Source organism: Rhamphochromis longiceps, linkage group LG19 (assembly GCF_057381845.1).
Source record: "Rhamphochromis longiceps isolate RC_006_pf linkage group LG19, R_longiceps_female_GT1.1, whole genome shotgun sequence".
NCBI lineage: Eukaryota > Metazoa > Chordata > Actinopteri > Cichliformes > Cichlidae > Rhamphochromis > Rhamphochromis longiceps.
This window is the reverse complement of record NC_140575.1, coordinates 32,401,465-32,423,209: the sequence shown is the minus strand read 5'-3', so window position 1 is coordinate 32,423,209 and position 21,745 is coordinate 32,401,465. Positions and strand designations below refer to the sequence as shown.

Sequence of the window (21,745 nt, the reverse complement as noted above, 5' to 3'; positions counted from 1 at the left end):
GATGTTAGCGCAGGCCTCCAGAATGTGTCAGCTGGAAGTTTAGAGTGTTTACACTAACTTGTTGAAGGTCTATCCAGATTTAAAATATATTACTTGAGAAATATATGACGTTATTTACAACATTTATTTAAACGTAGTTGAGTTTATATAAAGATTTAAAAAACCGGTTACTATTTTTATTTTATTTTTTTGTCCAACATTTTATTTTTTGAGTCAGCAATCTGACTCAAACTGAGAACTAAAGCCCCAGATACTATTAAAAATGTAACATTATGTACTTGACTAACCCGGCATGAAGAAAGCAAATTGACATTGTATCCCCCCTGCAGATTCGGAAGCCTTTCCCGATCGGGTGAGGGTTAAAATCATTCCTGGAGATTTATTCCTCAGCCCATTTGGAAGCTTGCCATCCTTCATGTGTGTGAGGTATGACTGGACCTGGGGCAGAATGCCACGCTTTAATCTCATGTTGCACTGACCGGAGCGCATGGTCTTTTGGGGGGTTGTTGACTCATGACGTTGTCATGACCCCTAAATACGTCAGATTGGGCAATGTAATAAGCGGATGGGTTTATGCTGGGGGAAGGTGGTGCGGCTACTTATCAGCTTCCTTAAAGTTCCCTTTCACAGGGCTGGAATGGTTAAGAAAACTTTAGGGATGCCAGGTTTTTGACAATAAATAAATAAAAATCCGTCAACTGGGTCATTTTAGAGTCACGTCAGCAATTTCTAAAACCATTTACTTTTTTTTAAAAAAATAAATTGAAAAGGCAAACGTTTATGCCTTCAATAATGCCAAACATGAAGGATACAACATCATCTATGAGACTAATCCCAAACTTCCTCTTGAAGATGACTGATTTAAAAAAAAAACACACAAAACAATTGAGCTGATAAAATATGGACCTAAGCCGAGATCACGTGACTCGTTTGGGTCATAAATGAACAGGTATTAGTGAAATGATTAAACATATACTCTGGCTTAGGCTACACCACTGCGCTTTTTCTGCGATTGTACGAAGCAATGCAATTTAAAAAAAAATGCCTTTAATGATTTTTGTTTTTCTCAGGTCTGTGATACATGAAGAGCTACCCTTGTTTCAGGCTGGACGTCTATCACCCTGCTGAATGGATGGAAATGGAGTTCGACTAACTGGTGTCAGAGGTGCTGCATTTTGGCTCATCTTTTAAAGTTTGTCTGTAACTGCATTTGTTTGCTTTAGCAGCTCGAGCTCCGCTTTTCATTTATAGTTGCACATTTACATATAATGCACCGTATTATGGTCGTGTCTTCTTGAAACATGTAAACAAAAACAAACAAACAAAAATCGCACTTTTACTTTTTCCCCAGTACGCACTCAGCTCCCTCTCCCTCCCTGCCTGCCTTCTTTCACTGTTTCTCGGTTGTCTGTGGGCTAAGGGAAACTGTTGAGGGGGCGGATAGTCTTGATTTTCTCTACATCGTGCTTAGCCAATAACTGCTGTGCACATCTCAGCTGGCAGACATTTAAAAGGGAGACAGTCCGGCGCTGTAGCAATTTGTATTAAACCCCCTGGCCCCTGTCTATGGAGCTCTTAGTCTCCCACCCATCCACAGTCCCACCAGTGCACAGTCGACACCAGTAGGTACCTATCATCTCGAAAGGTGCCGCAGTGAAGCTCGAGGACCAGATCATCGCACTTGTAGCAGCAGTGTTGCATAGCAGGTATTTCTATTTGTTTTTTAAACATCATGATATATAACTTATAGAAATGGTAAAACTGCATGCTTTTCTATCTCTTGCTGCGCAAGTGTGGAGCCACTAACGGTTTACAGGACATGTGACATGGTTTATTACTGTTTTTAGATAAATTCGGCAGGAATATTTTGGAGAATGGATAATTATGGGAACATAATTATATTATTCTGTCATTTATTTGGACTGAGGTGGCTCAAATGAATGACTGCTTTTAAACGTCAGCCTCCTTTTCATGTTGTTTCAACAAAGAAGAAATGATGGGGAAAAAGTTCCCTCGGTGCGTTTTTACGCAGCGTAAAAACTATGACAGCTGTGCGTAACCCATGCAGAGCCGAAAACTGTGTGAGTGACGAACCATTTTCTTTTTCTCTACAAGGATGGCCAACTCCACGCATATCTTCTACAGTATGGTTTTCATCATTGGGCTGCTCTCCTCTCCGGTGGATTCAAAAAGAAACAGAGGTTCACAAGGCGCCATTCCTCATCCTGACAAAAGCAACCCAAACGAATCGGAGCAGCAACCGCAGACTCCGCAGGCGGGCTCGGGCTCTCGCCAGAGGCCGGGCTCATCCTCACCCGCCGACGAAGTGCTGGAGTCCAGCCAGGAAGCTCTACATGTGACGGAGCGCCAGTATTTGAAACGGGACTGGTGCAAAACACAACCTCTCAAACAGACCATCCACGAGGAGGGCTGCGTCAGCCGCACCATCATCAACCGCTTCTGTTACGGACAGTGCAACTCCTTCTACATCCCCAGGCACATCCGGAGGGAGGAGGGCGCCTTCCAGTCCTGTTCGTTTTGTAAACCGAAGCGTTTTACCACCATGACTTTCACATTGAACTGTCCGGACCAGCAGCCGCCCACCAAGAAGAAGCGCATCCAGCGCGTCAAACAGTGTCGCTGCATATCCATAGACCTGGACTAAAACACAGCGATTATGTGTGTGTGTTTCATGTCTTCTTTTTCTTCTTCTTCTTCTTAGTGGACTTGATAGCTGTCTCACAGCCAAGAAATTGTGCTCGTCTCCATCTGGAGATAAGCACCGCACACGCTGATACTTACGTCTCTCCTGTACAGCACGTGAGCCAATATGGACATGCAACTTAAAACAAAATAATAAAAAAAAACGTCAAAAGCAACTTGTTACACATCACCAGACTAAAAAAAAGATCACTGCACGGAAACTCTTACTTGGAATGGGCATGCTTTACGCACGGCTTCCTCGCCCCCACAGGACTGCAGAACACCGGTTTTATTTAACTGCTCCAAAACAGTCCTTGTGACTGTTAAACGTCTCCGTCCATCCTGCATTTTACGCATATATGTTTGCTAAACTGGATGTTTCCACTGTGTGGAATTTGATAGGCGAACGACTTTATTTGTAAAAGGAGAAAAATGATTTTATTTCGATATTTCAAGAATCGTTCAAGGTTAACCTAATTGATTTCTGTGAATTTCGAAGTCCATTAGTGAAGTTTTCTTTCTATTTTATTTTTTATTTTTTTTGAAGTTGTGAGCTTAGTCAAATATAGAAACTATGGCTTCTGAAGTTAGTTTAAATGGAAGTGTACAGTGGTGGCTTATACATTACCGAGGTGAAATAGTTGTAAAATGTTAAGCCATTTTTGATGTAACCCATTTGTTTATTCATTTGATTAAATTATCCACGAAAACTAAATAAATGGATGCTGGAATACTGCGAAAATTATCTGCTGTGTTTAAAAAAAAAACAAAAACAAAAAAGCTGAATCCCTCCATTCACCGTTTCCTGCTCCCCTCCTGCACCGAGCCAGGATCTTACCGAGTTACTCGCATTCAGACCCTGGAATATATTTTAAAGTCCGTTTTGGGAAAAAAGCTGCAAGTCAGCTATTCCAGCGATCTGCTGAAATGATGGGATTCAATTTCACCGCATCTGGTTACAAGGCTCGCAAATCTGTCAGGTTCTTAAGGGAATTCTCAAGTGTAAATGAAAAGATGTTCTACTAAATGAACATATTTATAAATAAGTGGGTGATGGGGGGAAAATTTTAGAACTAGAGGCTTTGTTCTTTAGCCAGTCTACAATAAATACGACTGATGTATTCAGTCACAGTTTGCATTACTTTGGTTCACATAGATGTCAGTTACAGTTGAGGGAGGTCCCAACATTTCATTAAAAAAGGAAAAAAAAAAAAAAATCATTTGGAAATTTTCTGATTCTTATTTGATCAACATAAAGTTTTTTTTAATGAATATGTAATAACAGTTTTAAATCTCATTCAAATTATTAAAATACCAACCTCATCCAATTTTACATCCATTAAACCGATGTTATGAGAATTTCCTCCCAATTATTTTATTTCAGGAGATTTCCAGGAACTGGCACAACTTCTGACTCAGTTTATTGAACAGTCTGGCTGAATTATGAATCATCGAATGACTCAGGTTCCTTACATAAATATCATATTTTCACAGCGCGGGCCTAAATCGAGGCGTTGACAGCAGAAAACTGAAAGAAGCCGCATTAACATATCTTTCAAAGTCCACGTCTTCGTCCAAAATAAGCCCCACTTATTCAGCATCCCACAGTTTATTTCTTGAAATTTAAAACAATTCCATAAAATTACAAAGCATTCACATGAGAGCTACTGAAGGTCACATGAACCATCATACATACAGTAGAGGCTACAGCAATTCCTTGGTCAGCATCTGCTCATTTTCTTTATTTTTTATGTTTCTGGTTTTGTTTTTCCAACTCCTCTGGAGTAAAATATAGCAGTTTTAAAGTTTCGACTTATATAGATTTGTATACAAAATAAATGGCACAAGTGAAAGACTTTGGAGGGTAAAAACAAGTAATCGATCGAAGGGGCAGTTTATGGATAGTGTGACGATGAAATCTGAGGTATAACATCTCGCATGGCTCCAGGTGATCATCTTAAATGTTCTCAGTACCCAAAATACAGTCATCATTACTCCAAAATATAAACATTAAACTTTCTGTCTTTATTCTGTGCAAAGCACTCGACTTCCATGAGCACGCTGGAAATCTTTACAACATACATTAAAAAAAAAAAACAACAACCCATGAATCAACTGACCTATCAAGCAACTTCTTAGTCAATTCAGTTACCAATCAAAATATACAAAACAAAGCTGTTTTTTTTTTCTTTTTGGGAGGTGGGAGGGGGGAGGGGGGGGGGGGGGGGCATAAAATAATTATTTTGTTACATAAATACAATTTTCTTTAGTGATACAGGAGCATAGCTACATCTTACATTAGTGAAAATAAAGCATGATTTTATTACACTTTTTCTATTTGTTCAAAAATAAAATAAGATTTCATCATGAAGAAATATAATTTATACATTTTCTAACGGGAAACGTTACTCTTGCATAGGAAAAAGGAGGTGCAAAACAGTGAAAGACAGCTGCAAAAACAACGCATGCGGTCAGCATGGGGGGTAAAACGACGTGCAGCAACATACAGCTAAAGCAAGCAGCTTAAAACTGTGTTGGGACAACGTCATGTACAGCATTCACTGAAGGATTAATAAGTTCTCTTTAAAACTGCAGGTGAGCCCAAAACCTGTTGTGTCATTCAAAACTATTACTATTATTTTTTCTTAGTCCAATTTTGTGTGAGCCGAGGCTCCGGGCCACATTTGTTGCCAGCTTCTGCTCTCCTCTGGCCGTCACCCAGGAGAGGTCAGTCTGGTGCAGTACAGCAAAACCTCACATTCTTACACATAGGCCCCCCCGCCCCTTTTAAACACGCACTCAACTTCTAGACGACGTGTCTTCGTCCGCACTTAAAGCCCAGCATAGATAATCTATCATATTTCCCAAAGCTGTACAGTCCCTGCCAGTTCTACTACATGACATATTTACAAGAGTTTTAATGAGCCGTGGTGAATGAAAAGCTACCCGCTACAGCGAAAGACACAGGAAAGTTCTTTCTCCCTGCTCCAAGTGAGAGATCTGTTTTGTCAACAGTGATTTTTTTTCTTTCCCAGCAGACACTTGCAGTAAAGCCATATCTGTTTGTAGGTCGACAACAACGTCTAAGAAACACAGCCCGCGCTGGGGCATCGTTTTAACACATACGCCATCTGATACAGTTTGGAAAAGAAACTGTTTCTCGTGCTTCGGAAGAGGTCCAGAAGGACGTTTGTGGATGTGTCAGCTGGCTCTGCTGTGCATCCCGCTGAACCCTGGAGACCTTTCACAAGCTGGGCACTCAGGGGTCACGCCATGCTGCATGAATGAGGTCAACCCTTTGGCCTTTATGACTCCCCTCGCTGCGGCTGCGGCGGCCAATCGTCTTCGCTAACTGGGGTTGTGCCAAAAAAGCCTCGAAGCGAAGGCAGTGGAGAACAGGGGAAGGGGAGGGGATGTCCAGTGCTGTTAGTGGGGCACAGATACGGTAGTGGGAGTAGTAAAAGTCTGACCATGTTTTATTGTGGGTCCGCACGGTGAACAGAGGGTAGGGTCCAGTGCTGCTGAGGCAGGTGGTAACTGCAGGATGGATGGGCCCCTGCACCCTTCCTGGCGCACCACCGCCGGTCCGTGCTTCTTCTGCTCTGCCACTTATCATTCTGCTCAGCTGGAGGACACGCTGGCTTCCTTCTGTCGCAGCCTCTCCTTCTGTTGGCAAGAACCACAAAAAGATTCAGCACATCGATTTCAGCTGCGACACAAGAAAGAGCGGCTTTTGGGAAATTCCATTTGGTCTCTGAATACAGATCAGCTCTCACCAGACTGTTGGCATTGATCTTCTTGGTTTCGACTCTCTTCTCTGCTGTGATCTTCTTGATGTTTTCTTGGGCTTCCTTCAACCTATGGAAAGAAGAAAGAGACCAGCAAGGCTCAACATTATCAGACAGTTAAAAGAAGTACACAATGAAACTTCTGCAAATCAATTGGGAACCAAGTGTAACCAGATCAAATACAAAGCCTCTCATCCTTGCACTCTTGTGAATTTGTTTATAAGAGCAAGACATTTAAATATCTTCCTGGGGCACCACAGAGCCATGCAGTGCCCCCCCAGCCACACAAACACACACTCTCTCTGATCCACTCTGGAGTTTGCGGTCAGTGAAAGCCCTTTAAGTGGGAATGAGCAGAGAATGACAGCAGCTTGATGAGATAATGAGGCAACCTTAAAAAAACAAAACACTTGGCTTTTTAATGGGATCACAAACAGTATTTAAAATAAAGTTAAATGTACATAAGCACAATCAGCTGCGAGCAACAAGCGGCACGATTACCTAGTAAACAGGGAAACCATGTGATACTTAATGTGGCATAAAAATGACCACACAGTCTCTCTGGACAGCGAGAGCTCACCGCCTCCTTCGAGCTTAGCATCGCTACGGTGTTTATCAGTTCTCTAATAACACGCAGCCTTTAAACCACCACAGGCCACTGTCCGCTTGCCGGTCCTTTTTCTGGAACCCCCCAGCCCACTACCAATTACACCTCAGGTCAGAGGAAACATAAATTCAGGCCCCTGTTGCAGGACCAAGGCCTCAGCTACTCCCCCATTCACCTCCTCTTTGATGGCCTCCCTCCTTGCTTTAATTACAACCCGGCATCTGCACATCACCCTTGTACAATTAGTGCTAATTTGACATGATGTCCAGAGGTGTTAAGCACCAATCCAAAGGTGACAGAAACAAAGAAGTCTAATCTGAAATGATTATGTTTTGAGTCTTGCAAAGTTTTACATTCCCTTCCTGACATTAGTTTTTTTTAGAATGATTATTTCTAGCATACTCACAGAAAACAGGGAAAATTCAGTCATGTGTTTTTGTTTTTTTTTAAAGATTGTTGGATTATTCAGTAACCCTAATAACGCCCTTCCTGACTCCTTTCTCCTGATTTCTTCTGAGACTTAACCCAGTAGTGGTACCAGCTCACCTCTCCTTGGAGATGTTCTTGCTTTGTCGTATCCAAGTGTTCTTGAAATCGTTGCAGAATTCGTACCAAAGCATAAAGATGTAACTCGGAGCTACTTCTTTCTCCCCGGACTTTGGCTTAACACCAAAGTAGTTCACCACGTCCTGGAAACTGTAGGGAGGGGTGGAAACACAGCAAAAGCTCAAACAGTGTTGTCTTATCACACATAAATAATCTCAGATTTTGACTGAAAGTATGTTTTTGTGAACTAATCTGGATTTTAAACAACATTAGAAAGTACAAGGCAGTTACGGTATGTAAACCCGTGAAACCAGAGAGAGCAAGAGAGGAAAAGAGTTTAAAATAGTAAAATGTAGAGAGAAAATGATGGATTTAGAGTCAGCAGGAGAGGTGAGAAACAGAGCTGGAAGGAGAGCGTCCACCCTGCTGGGCCACAGGGGAGAGCCAGTAGCGGCGGCTCCATTATCACATTGACCTCCACAGCCTGCATGGGAAGACTGCCAGAAGAGATGAAGACAGCCAAGAACAGGCTCCTATTCCTCCAAACACACCTTCTGTCTCTCTCACAAACACGTACGTTTTCACATATTAGTGAGGACTTTAAATTCACATATGCTTTTCCCAGCCTCCTACCTTAACCACCAGAAATGAATGCCTAACTCTAACCATAACTTAAATGTAACTTCAGCTGTAAAACCATATTTTGAGCCTCAAACATGCCTTCAAATTTGTGAGCTCAGCATTTTGTCCCGACAAGTGACTGTTGGTCCCTACAAGTATAGTGGTCCTAGAAACACATTTAAACAAGTATACACACGACACACACACACACACACACGCTACTATGGAACTCACAACCACAAAAACATGTTCACTGGCAGACAAATCAAAGACGGGAATGCACGCATAAAAACACAAAGACAAATCAGAGGAATAAATGTAGTCTGGATTTTTGAGGGTGTTTCTACTCACTGAGCTACAACACTGTTTAAGGCCAGCTCCTCAGCTTAATTCAATTGTAACCAAATCTGAAGTCTTCGCAAGGCTCTCAGCGGCACACACGAGGCAAGAAAAGCAGCCTGCTGCTTCAGATTCCCCCTTCTCTAACCCAAACATGAAAGACATTTTCTGGCCTGTGCCTGTCCAAAAAAGGGGGGTTGATAAAAGGGAGCCATGATTCAAGGGATGCTCTCCTGTCCCACTGACGCCCAAATACGCTCTGACCTCCAGATGCTAGGTGGCTTTTGTGCGACACTAATCTGAGACAAGTTCACTTGGAGTCAAATGGTGCACAATATGGTGACCAGACGGCCAGCTACAAGTTTGGAAAAAAAGAAAGAAAAGTTTTTGCATGAGTCTGCTTCCCATTTCCAAGTGATGCGTCATTTTTGCTGGGATGCAAAAAAACAGGAGAGCGCTGTAGATCATCCTGTAATCTAAAGAAGCAGCTAGAAGAAGAAAATGTTCCAAGATGTTTAGATTGACCAAAACAGACGTGCTGTCACAGGCAGCTTTGTTGTCTGCTCTGGCATGACGAACTGGGTCTCTTCTCCACCGGCTCGTCTCTTGACCCTGGGTCATCATGTCAAAAGCGTGCACTTAATCAGAGCAACAAGCTTTTCTTTTTAGCCTCATGAGCAAGCAGAAAGAAGCCGATACACAAAGCCTCACTCAAAACAGATGCAAACACTCTCGCACATACCTAGAAAACAAACAAAATCAAGCGGACCTTTGTTCATTTTGCCATCGCAGGCTGATTTCACTTTTGCACATATGACGACATGTCAGTAATCCACGCTATGATGCCATTGCCGTGAGAGGGTTTTACTGCAGCGCCCACAGCTCAGCATTCCTCACTGACAGCTATAAAAAAAGACCCATTACAAAACCATGAACAGACGTGAGAATCAGCAAAGTATTTAGACAGGCAACTCTGCATTCCTATGTTTTGGCAGCAAAAAGATTACAGGCGTAAACCCCCGTGTTGTTGGCTGATTCAGCAGAGGCACAAAGCGGAGGCCATCTTTTCATATGTAATGACGGAGTAGAGTAATATACCAACTAACAGCAGCAAAACCATAACTGCACAATGGCTATAGAGTTGGCACTTGGGCCAAATGAAATTGAGCATGATGGGGAAGAAGGAGGCTTAATGAGACGGAACTGAGGACAGAACCAGAAAACCTCAGTGGAGCCCAAACACGAAGCAGACAAATTAGGAGTGCATGTTGAGGAAAAGGCTTCAGCGCTCACTATGGACAGATGAGAGGAAAAAACAAAACAAACATTTTTGCTAAATTAGTTTTAAGTTACTTCATTAAAAACAAGCCATTGCATCTTTTTGTGTGTGCTATTTTAACTGTTAAGCTGCTCAAATGTTGCAACTTTTTGCTGTGCTCCAATCACATTTCAGGCGTCTAGGCTGTCTAGCATACATGATTGTTTACTCTATAAGTGGTTTTATTGGGTCTTCATTAAGTCTGTTGACTTTTTTTAAATGTATAAAAGGCATACTAGGGAGCAAATGCAGTATATAGGGCAAAAACAGTTGCTGTACAATTCCAATGAGCTTGAAAGTCAGTGTTTATTCAACCCACAGCCTCTGTCAGGAAGCTTCCTTGTCATTTCTTTAAGCAGTCTTCAGGCTTCTTGAAGGACATTCAAAGTGCTTCTTTGGATATCGTCTACCTTTTCTTTCATTCTCTATCAAAATGATCCCACGCTGTCTCAATAATGTGGCGGTCTGGGTCAAACCATTACTGATAGAGTTCCTTTGTTTCTTCTATGTAGGCATGCTTGTAATGCCGAGAGTTTCCTCAAAATTTTTTTAACGACACACTTAACTCATTCACTGCCATTGACGTCTATAGATGTCAATTACGTTTTTCAATGGGAGGGGCTAGAATACAACCTCGGGCAGCTTGTCAGTGAACATCAGACTGCTTGAAATGTATTTTTCACAAAAAGCTCGTTTTCCTCCTTTTTGTGGTCAAAACAGGCATTTTTGGTGGAACCCACCTCTCTTCTACAGCTGATTACTAAAGAATGGAAAATGGTAGAAACAAGCTTTTTTTTTGGATGGAAGAAGAGAGTCTGTTCTTCATTTTGGTAGGTTCAGCGTTTATATGATCATAACACACAGTTTTCTGTGGCTCTTCAAAAATGAGTAAAAATGCTCAAAAACCCTGGCAGTGAATGAGTTAAGCTAACAGCTCTTTGCTAATGACCATGTTGGTGGTGCACAAATACTATTTTATGTCTGTCAAACTGTTTTATCTTTTTGACAAATTAAAGAAATAAAAGCAAATGATGTGTTTTTGCAACAGGCTGCTGTTTACAAAGTGCCTAAAGATGGAATTCCAAGTCTGCTTCCTTGAAAGCAAAAAGAAATGAAGGGTGGCCAAAGTTTCTGCACAGAACTGCATGTGTGTCGATGATACATTTGGTTTATAATTTTATATGTGCGAATTCTCAAAACCATCTTGTTTAAATAAAGGTTACATTAAAAAAAGAAACTCAAACTAAAACCTCATAACTGATGACAGCTGTTATGCAGCTGCATCGCTGTTAATAAAATGTATGTATATGCAAGTATGACAATGATTATGTGCATCAAACATGGTTATATTATATTGAAAGATATCTCTTTTTCCCCCTTTAACAAAAAGCGACAAGAAGCAATAAAGTCCAAATAACAGATGAACCATCATCACCAATGAATGTGAGCTGTGACTCATCTCAGGAGACGGTCTAAGGAGAGGGGACAGATTGTGATGTGCGATCTAACAAAATGTACAAAGTAATTGATCTGACTGCTCTCCGATGAGGGTTGTTTGTTCTTGTTCTGCTGTATGTCTACTGTATCGACACATTAGGTCACTGAGAGAAACAAATAACATGTGTTCACAAGCCTGGTTAATAAAAGCTCAACGTTGTAGCCATGACAGAAGATTCTACACATCTTAAGCCACGAAACATAGAAGATCTGTCAGCCACCTGAGCCGTGAACTGGGTGAAAAACTTCCACCAATTACGTATCAGGCCAAATATGAAATATGGACACAATCCAGCCCTCTGCTGAGTTATAGCGGTCAGTATTGGCCACTTGACTCTTGATCTTTTGGGTATAAAATGTCATGGCATCATCACTTCATCCAACTGGACATTTGCTTGAAATTGTTTCATAATTGCTGCAAGAGTTCTTGCATTACAGCCAAAAATGTGTTTTTTTCTGAGGTCACAGTGACTTTGATTAACAAAATGCACTCGGTTCACATTTGAGGCCAAGTGGGTCCGTGTGCCAAATTTGAAGAAATGTACTTGTACTCATGACGCTTCCGAAAGGTTGCGCTCTCGAGGACGGGAGAGGGCAAAGGACAAGCCGGAAACATACGAGGCCGACATGGAGGCTCGGTGACCGTTAACAGTAACATCTTCTGTGAAATCATGCTCAGGTTTGACATCTAGCCCCAATTCTTGTCAAAATCCTAATTCACATTTCCCAGTCGATGCCTGCTGTGTGTGTGTGCGTGCGAGCTTCAACTCAGAGGCGTCTAAACTCTGAATCCTCATGAGGTCTAGACTGAGGTATTAGGTAGCACTAAGGATGTGTTGTCTATTTCTTTTATTAACACAAGCCATAATCTCAACACTGCTGCTGTTATGCCTTTGTGTGAGGATCCCTCATCCAGCACAGATGTGAGAGCCCACCCAGGGCCCAGAGAGCCCTCTGACGCCCATATTCATCAACGGCGTGTCACTTTTACGAGGTGGCTCTGTGGGAACCCGAGAAAGACCCCTGCCTCCCTCTCGCTCTACCTAGCACCAGTCAGCCAGCCCCCTCTTTAGATGAAATTAAAGGAAAACTTCATTAAAGCTAAAGGTGCTGTCAGCTGCGGGGCCCTTTTGATCAATATTCCCCTCCAAGTTCAACACCTTCATTACAGTGGTGTCACTCATTCACAAGGGGGGTGCAGACAAAGGCACGCGCGCCTGGTTCAACAGAAACATCGCTATATGGCGAGGGTGGGGCCGGGGAGGAGGAGAGGTGTAGCCATTCTCTCGGTGATTATCTTGGCTCAAAGCAGCAACATGAAACAGAACAGCTCGGGGCCATTTGCTGAGTGATAGTGTTGTCCAAAGCAATCAACTTTCTAATTGTTTATAGTTTACATTTACTCGCGTCCGGAGCCTTTCGCTTTCTCCTTTATGCACTTTTCTTGATTTATTTTGGAAGCGGGCGAGTTACGATATAAAGCAAACAATCCCGCTCGCTATCCAAACACGGTAAAAAATAATCTATTTGCTTTGTTTGTCTGCTCCACCATCTTTTTCCAATATGATACGTTCCAGATATGATTTCTCTCGGACGGTGAGCTCAGCAGCTGCCGGTGGGTCTCGCGCCTATAAATCAGATGCCTCTCAGAAAAATCTCAGGAGTCTTCTGCACAAAACATGGCAGATAAGAATGATTGGAACTGCAAGGGAGGAAGCACAGAGGATCCAGTGAAAGTACGTGGGTGATAAGCCCAAGACATGTTGCTTAACTGTCTTAAAGATAAATAACTCAAATAATCTCTCCTTGTGCACGTATGAATGTGTGCCCAATCTTCAACAATAAATGTGAAATATGCATCATCTTATACCTGTCCAACGAATGGCCGCCTCACTCATCAAAGTGCTTACATGCCGAGACTGGTGCATCTTTGCAGAATCCTTAATATGTGCATACAGCTATATGCATAGAAAGCATTAGTTATCAGATACCACAAACTTTATCTCCTCATATTGAGGCTTGCTACATTACTCACAGCTGTGTGGCGCCTGCAATCACTAACACTTGGGAAACTTCCCTGTGTTGATGGGAAAATATGATTTTTTGTTTGTTCCAGTGTAACTTTTCCTCCAACATTTATTAGCTTGTAGCTGTTACAGTGCATTTCCTACCTCTTCTGTGCTGCATTAAGTTGGTCCTCTTCAGCAGAATGCTCCTTTTGAGCTGCAAAAAACACAGAAAGAAAACATTCAGACAGGTCATGGGGCAAAATATGAGGCTTGTGTAGACACTGCTAACCAAATGTTTCATTAAAAGCGGACTCCAGAGGGGGGCGCTGTGTTCATTAATCATCCTCAAAGCTGAGGGGAGAAGAAGAAGGGCTGTGGGGGTTGAGATGTCACTGACGGTGAGCATGTTATCCAAGCAACTGTTAAGCACTTTGTAAAGTCTGACATTACTTCTGTGTGTTTGTGCACGCGAGTCCCCACGAGAGCGAATCCTCACCTCAGCCTCAGGATGGTGGTCCGTTTGCTGAGGTGTGCGTGTCTGTGTGTGTGTTGTCGATGCAGTGCTGAAGCCGGGGTGGAGGGCTGAGCGGAGAGGCTTGGGAACTGGAGGCTCCTGTGGACTCCTGCCATGTAAAAGTGTCTAAATGCAAGGCAGATGTGTGCGGCGGGCCAGGCCGAGGTGCAAGAATTTATCTAGGGCCAGAGAGTGCCTGTGATCTCAGATTTATAGCATTTTTCCAGATTCATCCTTTTTACAATGATGGGGGACCTTTCCTACTTGAAGATTTAAGAGGGGGAAGTCTCCAAAAAATTGTTCAAAGGCAGGTTTGGGGGTCTTCTGGGAGAAGGTGAACTAAAGCCTTCGATCAACCACCCGGTTTACTTTTCATCTCTCTCTCTCTCTTTTTTTTTTTTTTAAACATGTATGTGGGCAAGAGGGTTAAGGTAAACCTAATGAAGGGGGGGTGGCAATGTCTGGGATAAAGGGAGGTGGTGGGGGGGGGAGAGGAGTGGGGCCGTGACCAATGGCGTTAGTCTCAGTGGGGGTCAGGCTGGCGCCTGAGGTACCCCTCTGGTGCGACTTTGCAGAGGTGGCATAGGAGTCGGGAGGGAGGGTTCAGGGAGAGCGAGAGAGAGATTGGCTCAGAGAGGGAGAGGATGTGTGAAGTTTCTCTTCCTCCGCTCCCCCGTGCAAACATGAAACCACTAGTCGCTAACTAGAAAGTTATGAGACGCGCATGCTGAGAAGGACAATAAAGCGAGGCTTTAAAACTCTGACACACTTTTCCAAACTGCCGCTTTACCTCGCAGCCAGATGACAAAGAGATGTAGAGCAGTCTGAGAGGGGATGCTGGAGATATAAAAACAAACCAAACACCCCTTTTCACCCCTGAACAACTCCACTAACAGAACAGAGACACATCTCAAAGACTTTAGATTAGAAGTGGCTCCTTGGACAGTTGTTAAGCGCAAATTTCACTTCATCTACGTAATTCACAGGCAGTCTGAGCGAGTGGAGTTTTGGTTACTGACTCACTAACAACAAAGGAAGCGCGAGGAGGTGATGATACACACGCATTTTCCGAGGAGAGACGGTGAAACGAGATTTACGCAAGCCGAGATAAAAAAATGAAAAAAGGCGCAGGAATTTGTTTTTAATTAGTCACGGTGTATATTCAACATGAAAAATATGCCAGTGTCAGTATCCCCAGAGGTTTCAAAGAGCGTCCAATAAAACGGCAAAGAAAAAAAAGTGGTTGATTAGATGTGTTTAAAAAGAAAAAGCGTAACCTGGATTTTTATTTTAAGATTAAACAAAGGAAACAAACCGAGGCATATTCCAGAAAATCAGTATACAGGATGAAATAAATATAAAATTTAAGGTTGGACATATGACGGAGAAATTAAAATAAAAGAACAAGCAAATTCCAGAGGATAAAGGTTACAGGATAAGAGCAATGGAGAATTGTTTATTTTTAATGGAAGTCTCGTAATTATGGTTACATACTGCCGTTCAGGTAGAAAGCCTTTGAGACAAGAGGGCTCAGCTGGCTCACTGCTCAGTTTCTAGAACCACAGTATCCATTTATGCAGGCACCACCAGGCCTAAGGATGTGATCACAATATTAAAGCTAACACTGTTGCCTCACTTCAGTTAGCGAAAGTGGTTTAAATCAGATGTGGTGGATTTCCCTACACTCTTCCTTTTGGGTCATTTCCAGGAATTCTCATCACCCTAAAGCAGGGATATCAAACATTAGGTCCACTCCAATCCACTGGATAGCCTCGGAAAATGTGGAGGGGGGTATACATTTTGGACTTTTTAGTTTTACATCTTTTTCTACTGATAAAGACCTCCCACACAGACATTTATACTATGCCAAAGTAATTAAGTAATGATTAATGAACCACTTAATGACAAAAAAGTTTCAGTTTTTTCACCATCTACTGTAGAAACTTATGTTTTTTTTAAGTGGATCCACAGTGAATACCATAATAAATTTTCTGGAAATTAATACAATTCCAGCATAGTTTGTGCAATAATATACCAGAACTATTTCTGCAGTTTTACACATTAATTTTGTCATTTCTAAGCTTGAAGAGTCGTGCTGAGAGATTTATTTTATTTACAGCAGAATTTGGTTTATCACATAGACGGAGATGAAATTGCACAGCTTATTCTTATATTAAGAAATCTGAAGCATTAAAATGTGCAGTTAAACTCTTTACACCGTCAAAAAGTGGAGTTTTACTGCTTCGGCCCACTTAAGTGAGCTATATGTGGCCCATTGTGTAAAATGAGTTTGACAAGCGAACACTAGAGGACTTTGCTAATGCGTGGGTCAGAAAGGAGACAAGATGGTCCGAGTTTGTCAGTGCAGATCTGCTCCTGGTCCCTAAGAGTGATCCACCGAGGCGAGTCGGCTTTATTAGGCCACAGCTAAGGATGTCCTGCCAGCTTTATGGAACCCACGAGTACATAGGACCCATGTTAAACGCAACGTGATCTCTTCTACAGGCCTGTAGACTCCTGTCCTCATGCTGTCTTACAGGGCACCGAGACGCCCCTTCTCAGCAAGAACAAAAACACCCACGTTCACCAGGAGACGGGTTCTCTACCAACGAGCTGACTGTCTGACGTAGCAAAAAACCCCAAAAAACAAAACATAATTACAGCTCCCCGTTTTAAAAAGGACTCATGCTGTGTGTCAGGGTGAAAACGGGGCCTTTCTGTCTCCCGGAGCTCGGTTTTGCAGCCATCTCACTGGTTGTAAATCATCTCTCCAAATGATTGTTTTATTTTTTAAAACACCTTCACATGAGCCAGGCCCACTCATGAGCACGAGTGAGGGCAAACATCCATTATGGCTATTGGAGGGAAAGGACTTCAGTGTCATTTAAAGGGAGCGGGAAAGATTAAACAACGTATCCCTCATCTTAATTTAACAGCAGCAGGAAATGGTTACTGCTGAACATTTGGAAAGGAAAGCCAAGGTTTACACGCACATCACAATAGTAATTGTACTAATTTAAATAGTAATCTTTGTGTTATGTTTTGGCAAATATTTAGTGTTGATAATGAAGACTGTGGACATTATTTTTGGAGGATTCTTATAGGTAAAAGCAGCCATGTGAAATGAGACATTCCTCAGAAAAAACATCAAATCCACACGTATTTACATGATCATGGCACTTAAGAGTAAAACTACAAAGAGAAGAAAAATAAGGAACATTTCTTTCCTTGTTTTAGATCAACAGGAACATGTTAACTTCACCCACCAGCACAGACGAATCCCTCCATCTTGTCCTTGAAAGGCTGCAGGTGTTCTTCTGATGAGTTAGCGCAGACTTTCTGCACATCCTTCTCACACGCTAGAAGAAGGAAAGAACAAAGAAAGAAAAAAGAGATGAAAGAAGGGCCTAAAGTGAGAGGTACAGATATACGAATAAAGTTAAAGTGTGAAGTGTGTCTATCATTCAGGGCTGAAATTTATTCAACTTGTCTTTCTATGAGTGTATTTTGTAACACATCTCATTTTAACACAAGGATTTAAAAGGAGTTCTGATTCCTGGTAATCAGGATAAAAAAATGAACTGACAGACATTAAATAAAAAAAACTTTACACTACATTTGCTTGGAACAACATTTTTTATAATAAAGTTTTGCACATGTAAGTAAAGTAAATGCCACTAGAACAGTGCTCTGAAAAGATTGCAATGCATTGCACCGTTTTTTCATCTTTATAAAATACAAATATTCAGAGTGTAATGCATAGATGTTTTTGCCTGTAATATTTGGCCTTAAACGAGTGCTTACAGTAAGCACAAAGCTGCGCTTTTATTTTGTCCTCTAGTTCCACATTTAAACCAGTTTTCTCACCCATCCTCAGATTTCCCACCCCGCGCCTCGATTTACGCATCAGGCACATGCCAGTTTGCATATTGTCGAGGTTTATTTAAAACTAGTTTACACAATGGTGACCATTTCATTTGTATTCTACCTTCAGCGCTGGCCACATGTGTGAGCGGAGCAGATGTGTTTGCTGTTTGTGGATGCCCCCCCCCCTCTGCCGTGCCAAATGATCCAACTCACACAAGTTCAGAGGAAACAGCCGTGAGTGAGCGTGTTCCAGCCGAACCTTTCCCCATTTCCTCTCAACTGTAACTACACACACACACAGACGCCTGGCAAAAATAACTTTGCACAATCCTTCAACCTGTAAGTCATTAATGGCAGCAATAAATACCTAAACTTGCTTATGACAGCATAGCTAAATAGTTCTGCAACAGAACAAGAGCATTAACAGGTCTGGCCGCAGTCTAACTTCACTGTGTCGCCGCTTTAACATCTCAGTTTGGCTCTCGTGCGTTTGCATGCGGAGCTGCCGCACCTGTAGTCCGGTAAACCCGCTCTATTGCTTGGTTTTATTTACTGGGTGTCTTATTAAACGAGACAGGAAGCACGACATCCCAGCATTAAAACTGAGACGCAACTACGTCAACAGCCGCTCGTTCTGGAATCCAGGGCTCTATTTAAAAGTGGGAGCCAGCAGTTATTCAAATAAAAAGACAGAACTCAGCAAGCACACAAACATGACAACCAAAATATCCTGTTTGGACAAACCACGTTTCCTTAACAAAAATCCCCCGACTCAAAAAGACCCATTAAAAAAAAGTGTTCAAAACAGCAAGTCTACAATTTAGAGGCGGCTCGCTTCCAAATGTGGTCCAGACAGCAAAGGCCGCAAGGAGGAAGCCCACAAAAACACAACAGCTGTAAAGAATAAAAGCCCAGGGCTCGGGTTTGAGACATTGTCTTGGAGTGATAATACATTTTTTGGAAAAAAGTGCATTCAGGAGGAGGACTCTCCTGCAAGCAAATGACTGACGCCATCAGGCCAGAAAAATAAAGCCAAACTTCCGTTAATGGTAACGTGAGTGTAAGTGAGCTAATCGCAAATACGTACAAAAATTAAGCTTAAGTAATAAAACTAATCTTAATGTTTGCATGCAAGTTTTTTTTTTAAAGATAATGGAGTAATAGACGACTTAATCAGCTCTGTAAATTAATGTAAATTAATAGTCTTCTTGCATTACAAATGCATTTTTTAATCTTTAGTAAAAAAGTATAATGAAAGAAATTTATTTTAAAGTACGCACTGAAATTTACAGCACCTATTTAATGTACTTTAAATGGTTTCTTATAGGTGTACCTAATAATATCTTCTTAAATAAGACTTCTCATTTAAAAGGACGCTGAATAAACTAATTAAATTTAAATAATAATAATGTGAATTACCATCAGAGGTACTGCATATATACATGCGCACCATACACAATTTACAGAGCCAACATTGGGAGGATGTAGTAGAACATAAAAACAGGATTTTTACTCTTTGCTTTGTTGGGCTCTCTGTCCAGACAACAACAGCTCTGCCCTTTAAATCCCAGTTCCCACATCACTGATCAGAGAGCACTGGTTTTATGCATTGCTGTATTTTTTTTATTGTGATTTGCTTCTAAGACTTTGGTGGACAATGTTTAAGCAGCAAAAAGTAGTAAAAAAAAAAAAAAAAAAAGCAGCAATATTTTAAGAACATGCATGAACAAAGCCAAAGAGTCATAGGTACAGCAACGAGGAGGATGAACAGAGTTAACTCGAGCAACACTTACAAAAACATGCATTTCTAAGGAGACACTGTTGAATCCATTATATGCAAATGTGAGACTTGCATAATATGAGGTAATGGGCCAACAATTGTGCGTTTAAAAAACAGAAATATTGAAAAAAAAAAAAAATTTTGGGTGGTGGTGATGGGGTTAAGTGGGAAGAAAAACAAACAGAAAGACAGACTTTTGCTCCATTTTCCAACCCTGTGTGGTTTGGAAAATGGGAGCTTTTGATGTTAACATGTACTTATGATTTTTACTGTTGTAAGCAAGAGCCCCCGCTGAAGCTACCAGGAAATCGCAGCCAGCCAGGACAATTCACGACTACGGAAAGTCGACTTAAAGACAAAGCCTACGAGTGGACGGAGACTCTGCGGAACACCACAAGATCTCAACCATGGCTGTTTGATGGATGGCTCGGTCTCACAAATGTGCCCATTACACTCCACTACCTCCCATTTGTGAAGCTCTGGTTCATGAGGAAGCAAAATCCACCGAAGAAGCAAACAAATGAGACGAGGAGACGCACAGTAAACGAGAGAAAAGATAAAAATCCTCCTCAGAACATTTTAACTCATTTGATAATTAATTTTTTTAAATATTTTAATGTAAGTTATATTCAGAATGTAACAGTGAACTTCATAAACTTTGCTGCACTCTTTTTTTCCCCCCAGGAGGTTAAACCAGTCCAGTGCTCCAGCCGTGGCACATTCTAGTTATTTATACCTGGAAAGTGAATTCTCTCACTGATCTCCAATTATCTTTAGTTCCAGTGGTCTGTCAGTATCCAGCTCTCCTTTCTATGGGATGAAAAATGCTATGACCTCTCAGCAAGGCCAGCCAGGAGACCGCCGTAGGGTAAGGCGTTCTCTCTCCTTTCCATCCCTCATAAATCAACTCATATCCACCTAACTACAACTCTTCTCCCTTTTTTGCTGGAAATACAGCACTGACAGGTAGAAGCTTCAGGCAGGACTTTGAATATCAGCAGCAGCACTGAAATATGGCTTCAAGATGCATTAAAAGGAAAAGGTGCTTTTGTCTATATCTTTACAGATATAGACAAACTTTACATTTCAAATGCATCCATCCATTTTTTAGCTCTTTGGGTATGTGACATATGGACCTGGGGTTATCCGGGTCTATGCAGCCATTCTGCAATGTGCTGACAAATTTATTCGTATTCAAAAAGCTAGAAAATCGCACGATTACTTGCAACAAATCAACCAACATAAAAAAGGATCCGATTTTAGAGTAATTTTTGCCTTGTTTGGTCAACAGAATTCACTCATTCTGTTCCAAGCTGAGGCTCCATCGTAAAACAGGCCTCAGGCTAAAGGCCCAGCCTGAACCTGACATTAAAAGGCCATTTAAAATCGGGACACTGTCTGATTTGCCACAGTGATGAATGCCTAACCTAGGCCGGGACTTCTGTGAAACACTAAACTCCCCTGAGCAGCAAATGAGCTCTGACTGTTTCTTTTTATTTGATCCCATTTCATTTGGTTGCATCCCTTCCCATCTGTCTGGTTCAATTATGTGGCCGTTAAAGAGATCTTTTAGTAGGTAGCCGCTGGTCGAGAAGGGAAAAGGAATTCTGGGAAGACTTAAGAACTTTGAGTTGTGCCAAATTTTAATGATAAACTTAATCTTTAGTGCCGAGTTCTAAAGACTGACGCACAAATTAACCACAGCATGGTTTGTCTCACTGGGAGCTCCGAGTCCTACAGTAGGTTTAAGTCCTTATGGCCTCTCACTCATCCCTCTCCCTCTGAGAGCAGCACAGAAAAGGTCATCACCCTCTTCCCAAACAGGAAGCCCCATCAAAAGAGGATCACGTTTCTGCACAAGCCAGTGAAGAAGAGGGCAGCCAAGTGGACGGCAAGCCCTCTCCGGAGCAACTCAGCTCAAAGCTCAGAAACATACAGTATCCTAAATGTGCCCATGGCCCACGGAGGTGGACTAAGCTCAGCAGGGATGAAGTTCTCACTCTCAGCATCACAACTCCTTGCCTCTGACCCAAGGCTGCAGGGCAAGACACCGGCGACCACTGCAGTCACCACCTGAGGGGTGGGCTGCTCTGCTCGCCAAAGTCAAACAGTGCGAGTAAACCAAAGCGTGATCCGATGTTAGCTTCTCAGTGTCA

At 42.0% G+C, this 21,745-nt stretch overlaps 2 protein-coding genes across 3 annotated transcripts in view; one reads left to right on the top strand and one right to left on the bottom strand.

Moving 5' to 3' along the window:
• Positions 1-28: 28 nt before the first annotated feature.
• On the top strand, positions 29-3,434 carry grem1b (gremlin 1b). The gene is made up of 3 exons (XM_085392094.1): positions 29-426; positions 1,071-1,706; positions 2,116-3,434. Exon 3 carries the CDS (start codon positions 2,117-2,119, stop codon positions 2,663-2,665), a length of 549 nt encoding a protein of 182 aa, XP_085248220.1. The 5' UTR covers positions 29-426; positions 1,071-1,706; position 2,116; the 3' UTR covers positions 2,666-3,434.
• Positions 3,435-4,915: 1,481 nt separating this feature from the next.
• LOC146647181 (formin) overlaps positions 4,916-21,745 on the bottom strand; it is a 51,240-nt gene continuing 34,410 nt past the window's right edge. For both annotated transcript variants that reach the window (XM_085392083.1, XM_085392084.1), the window contains 5 exons: positions 17,209-17,301; positions 13,591-13,642; positions 7,645-7,794; positions 6,480-6,561; positions 4,916-6,369 (listed from right to left, as the gene is read on the bottom strand). In XM_085392083.1, coding sequence (XP_085248209.1) covers positions 6,325-6,369; positions 6,480-6,561; positions 7,645-7,794; positions 13,591-13,642; positions 17,209-17,301 — 422 coding nt within the window. In that variant the 3' untranslated portion in view covers positions 4,916-6,324. The remainder of the gene's footprint in view (positions 6,370-6,479; positions 6,562-7,644; positions 7,795-13,590; positions 13,643-17,208; positions 17,302-21,745) is intronic.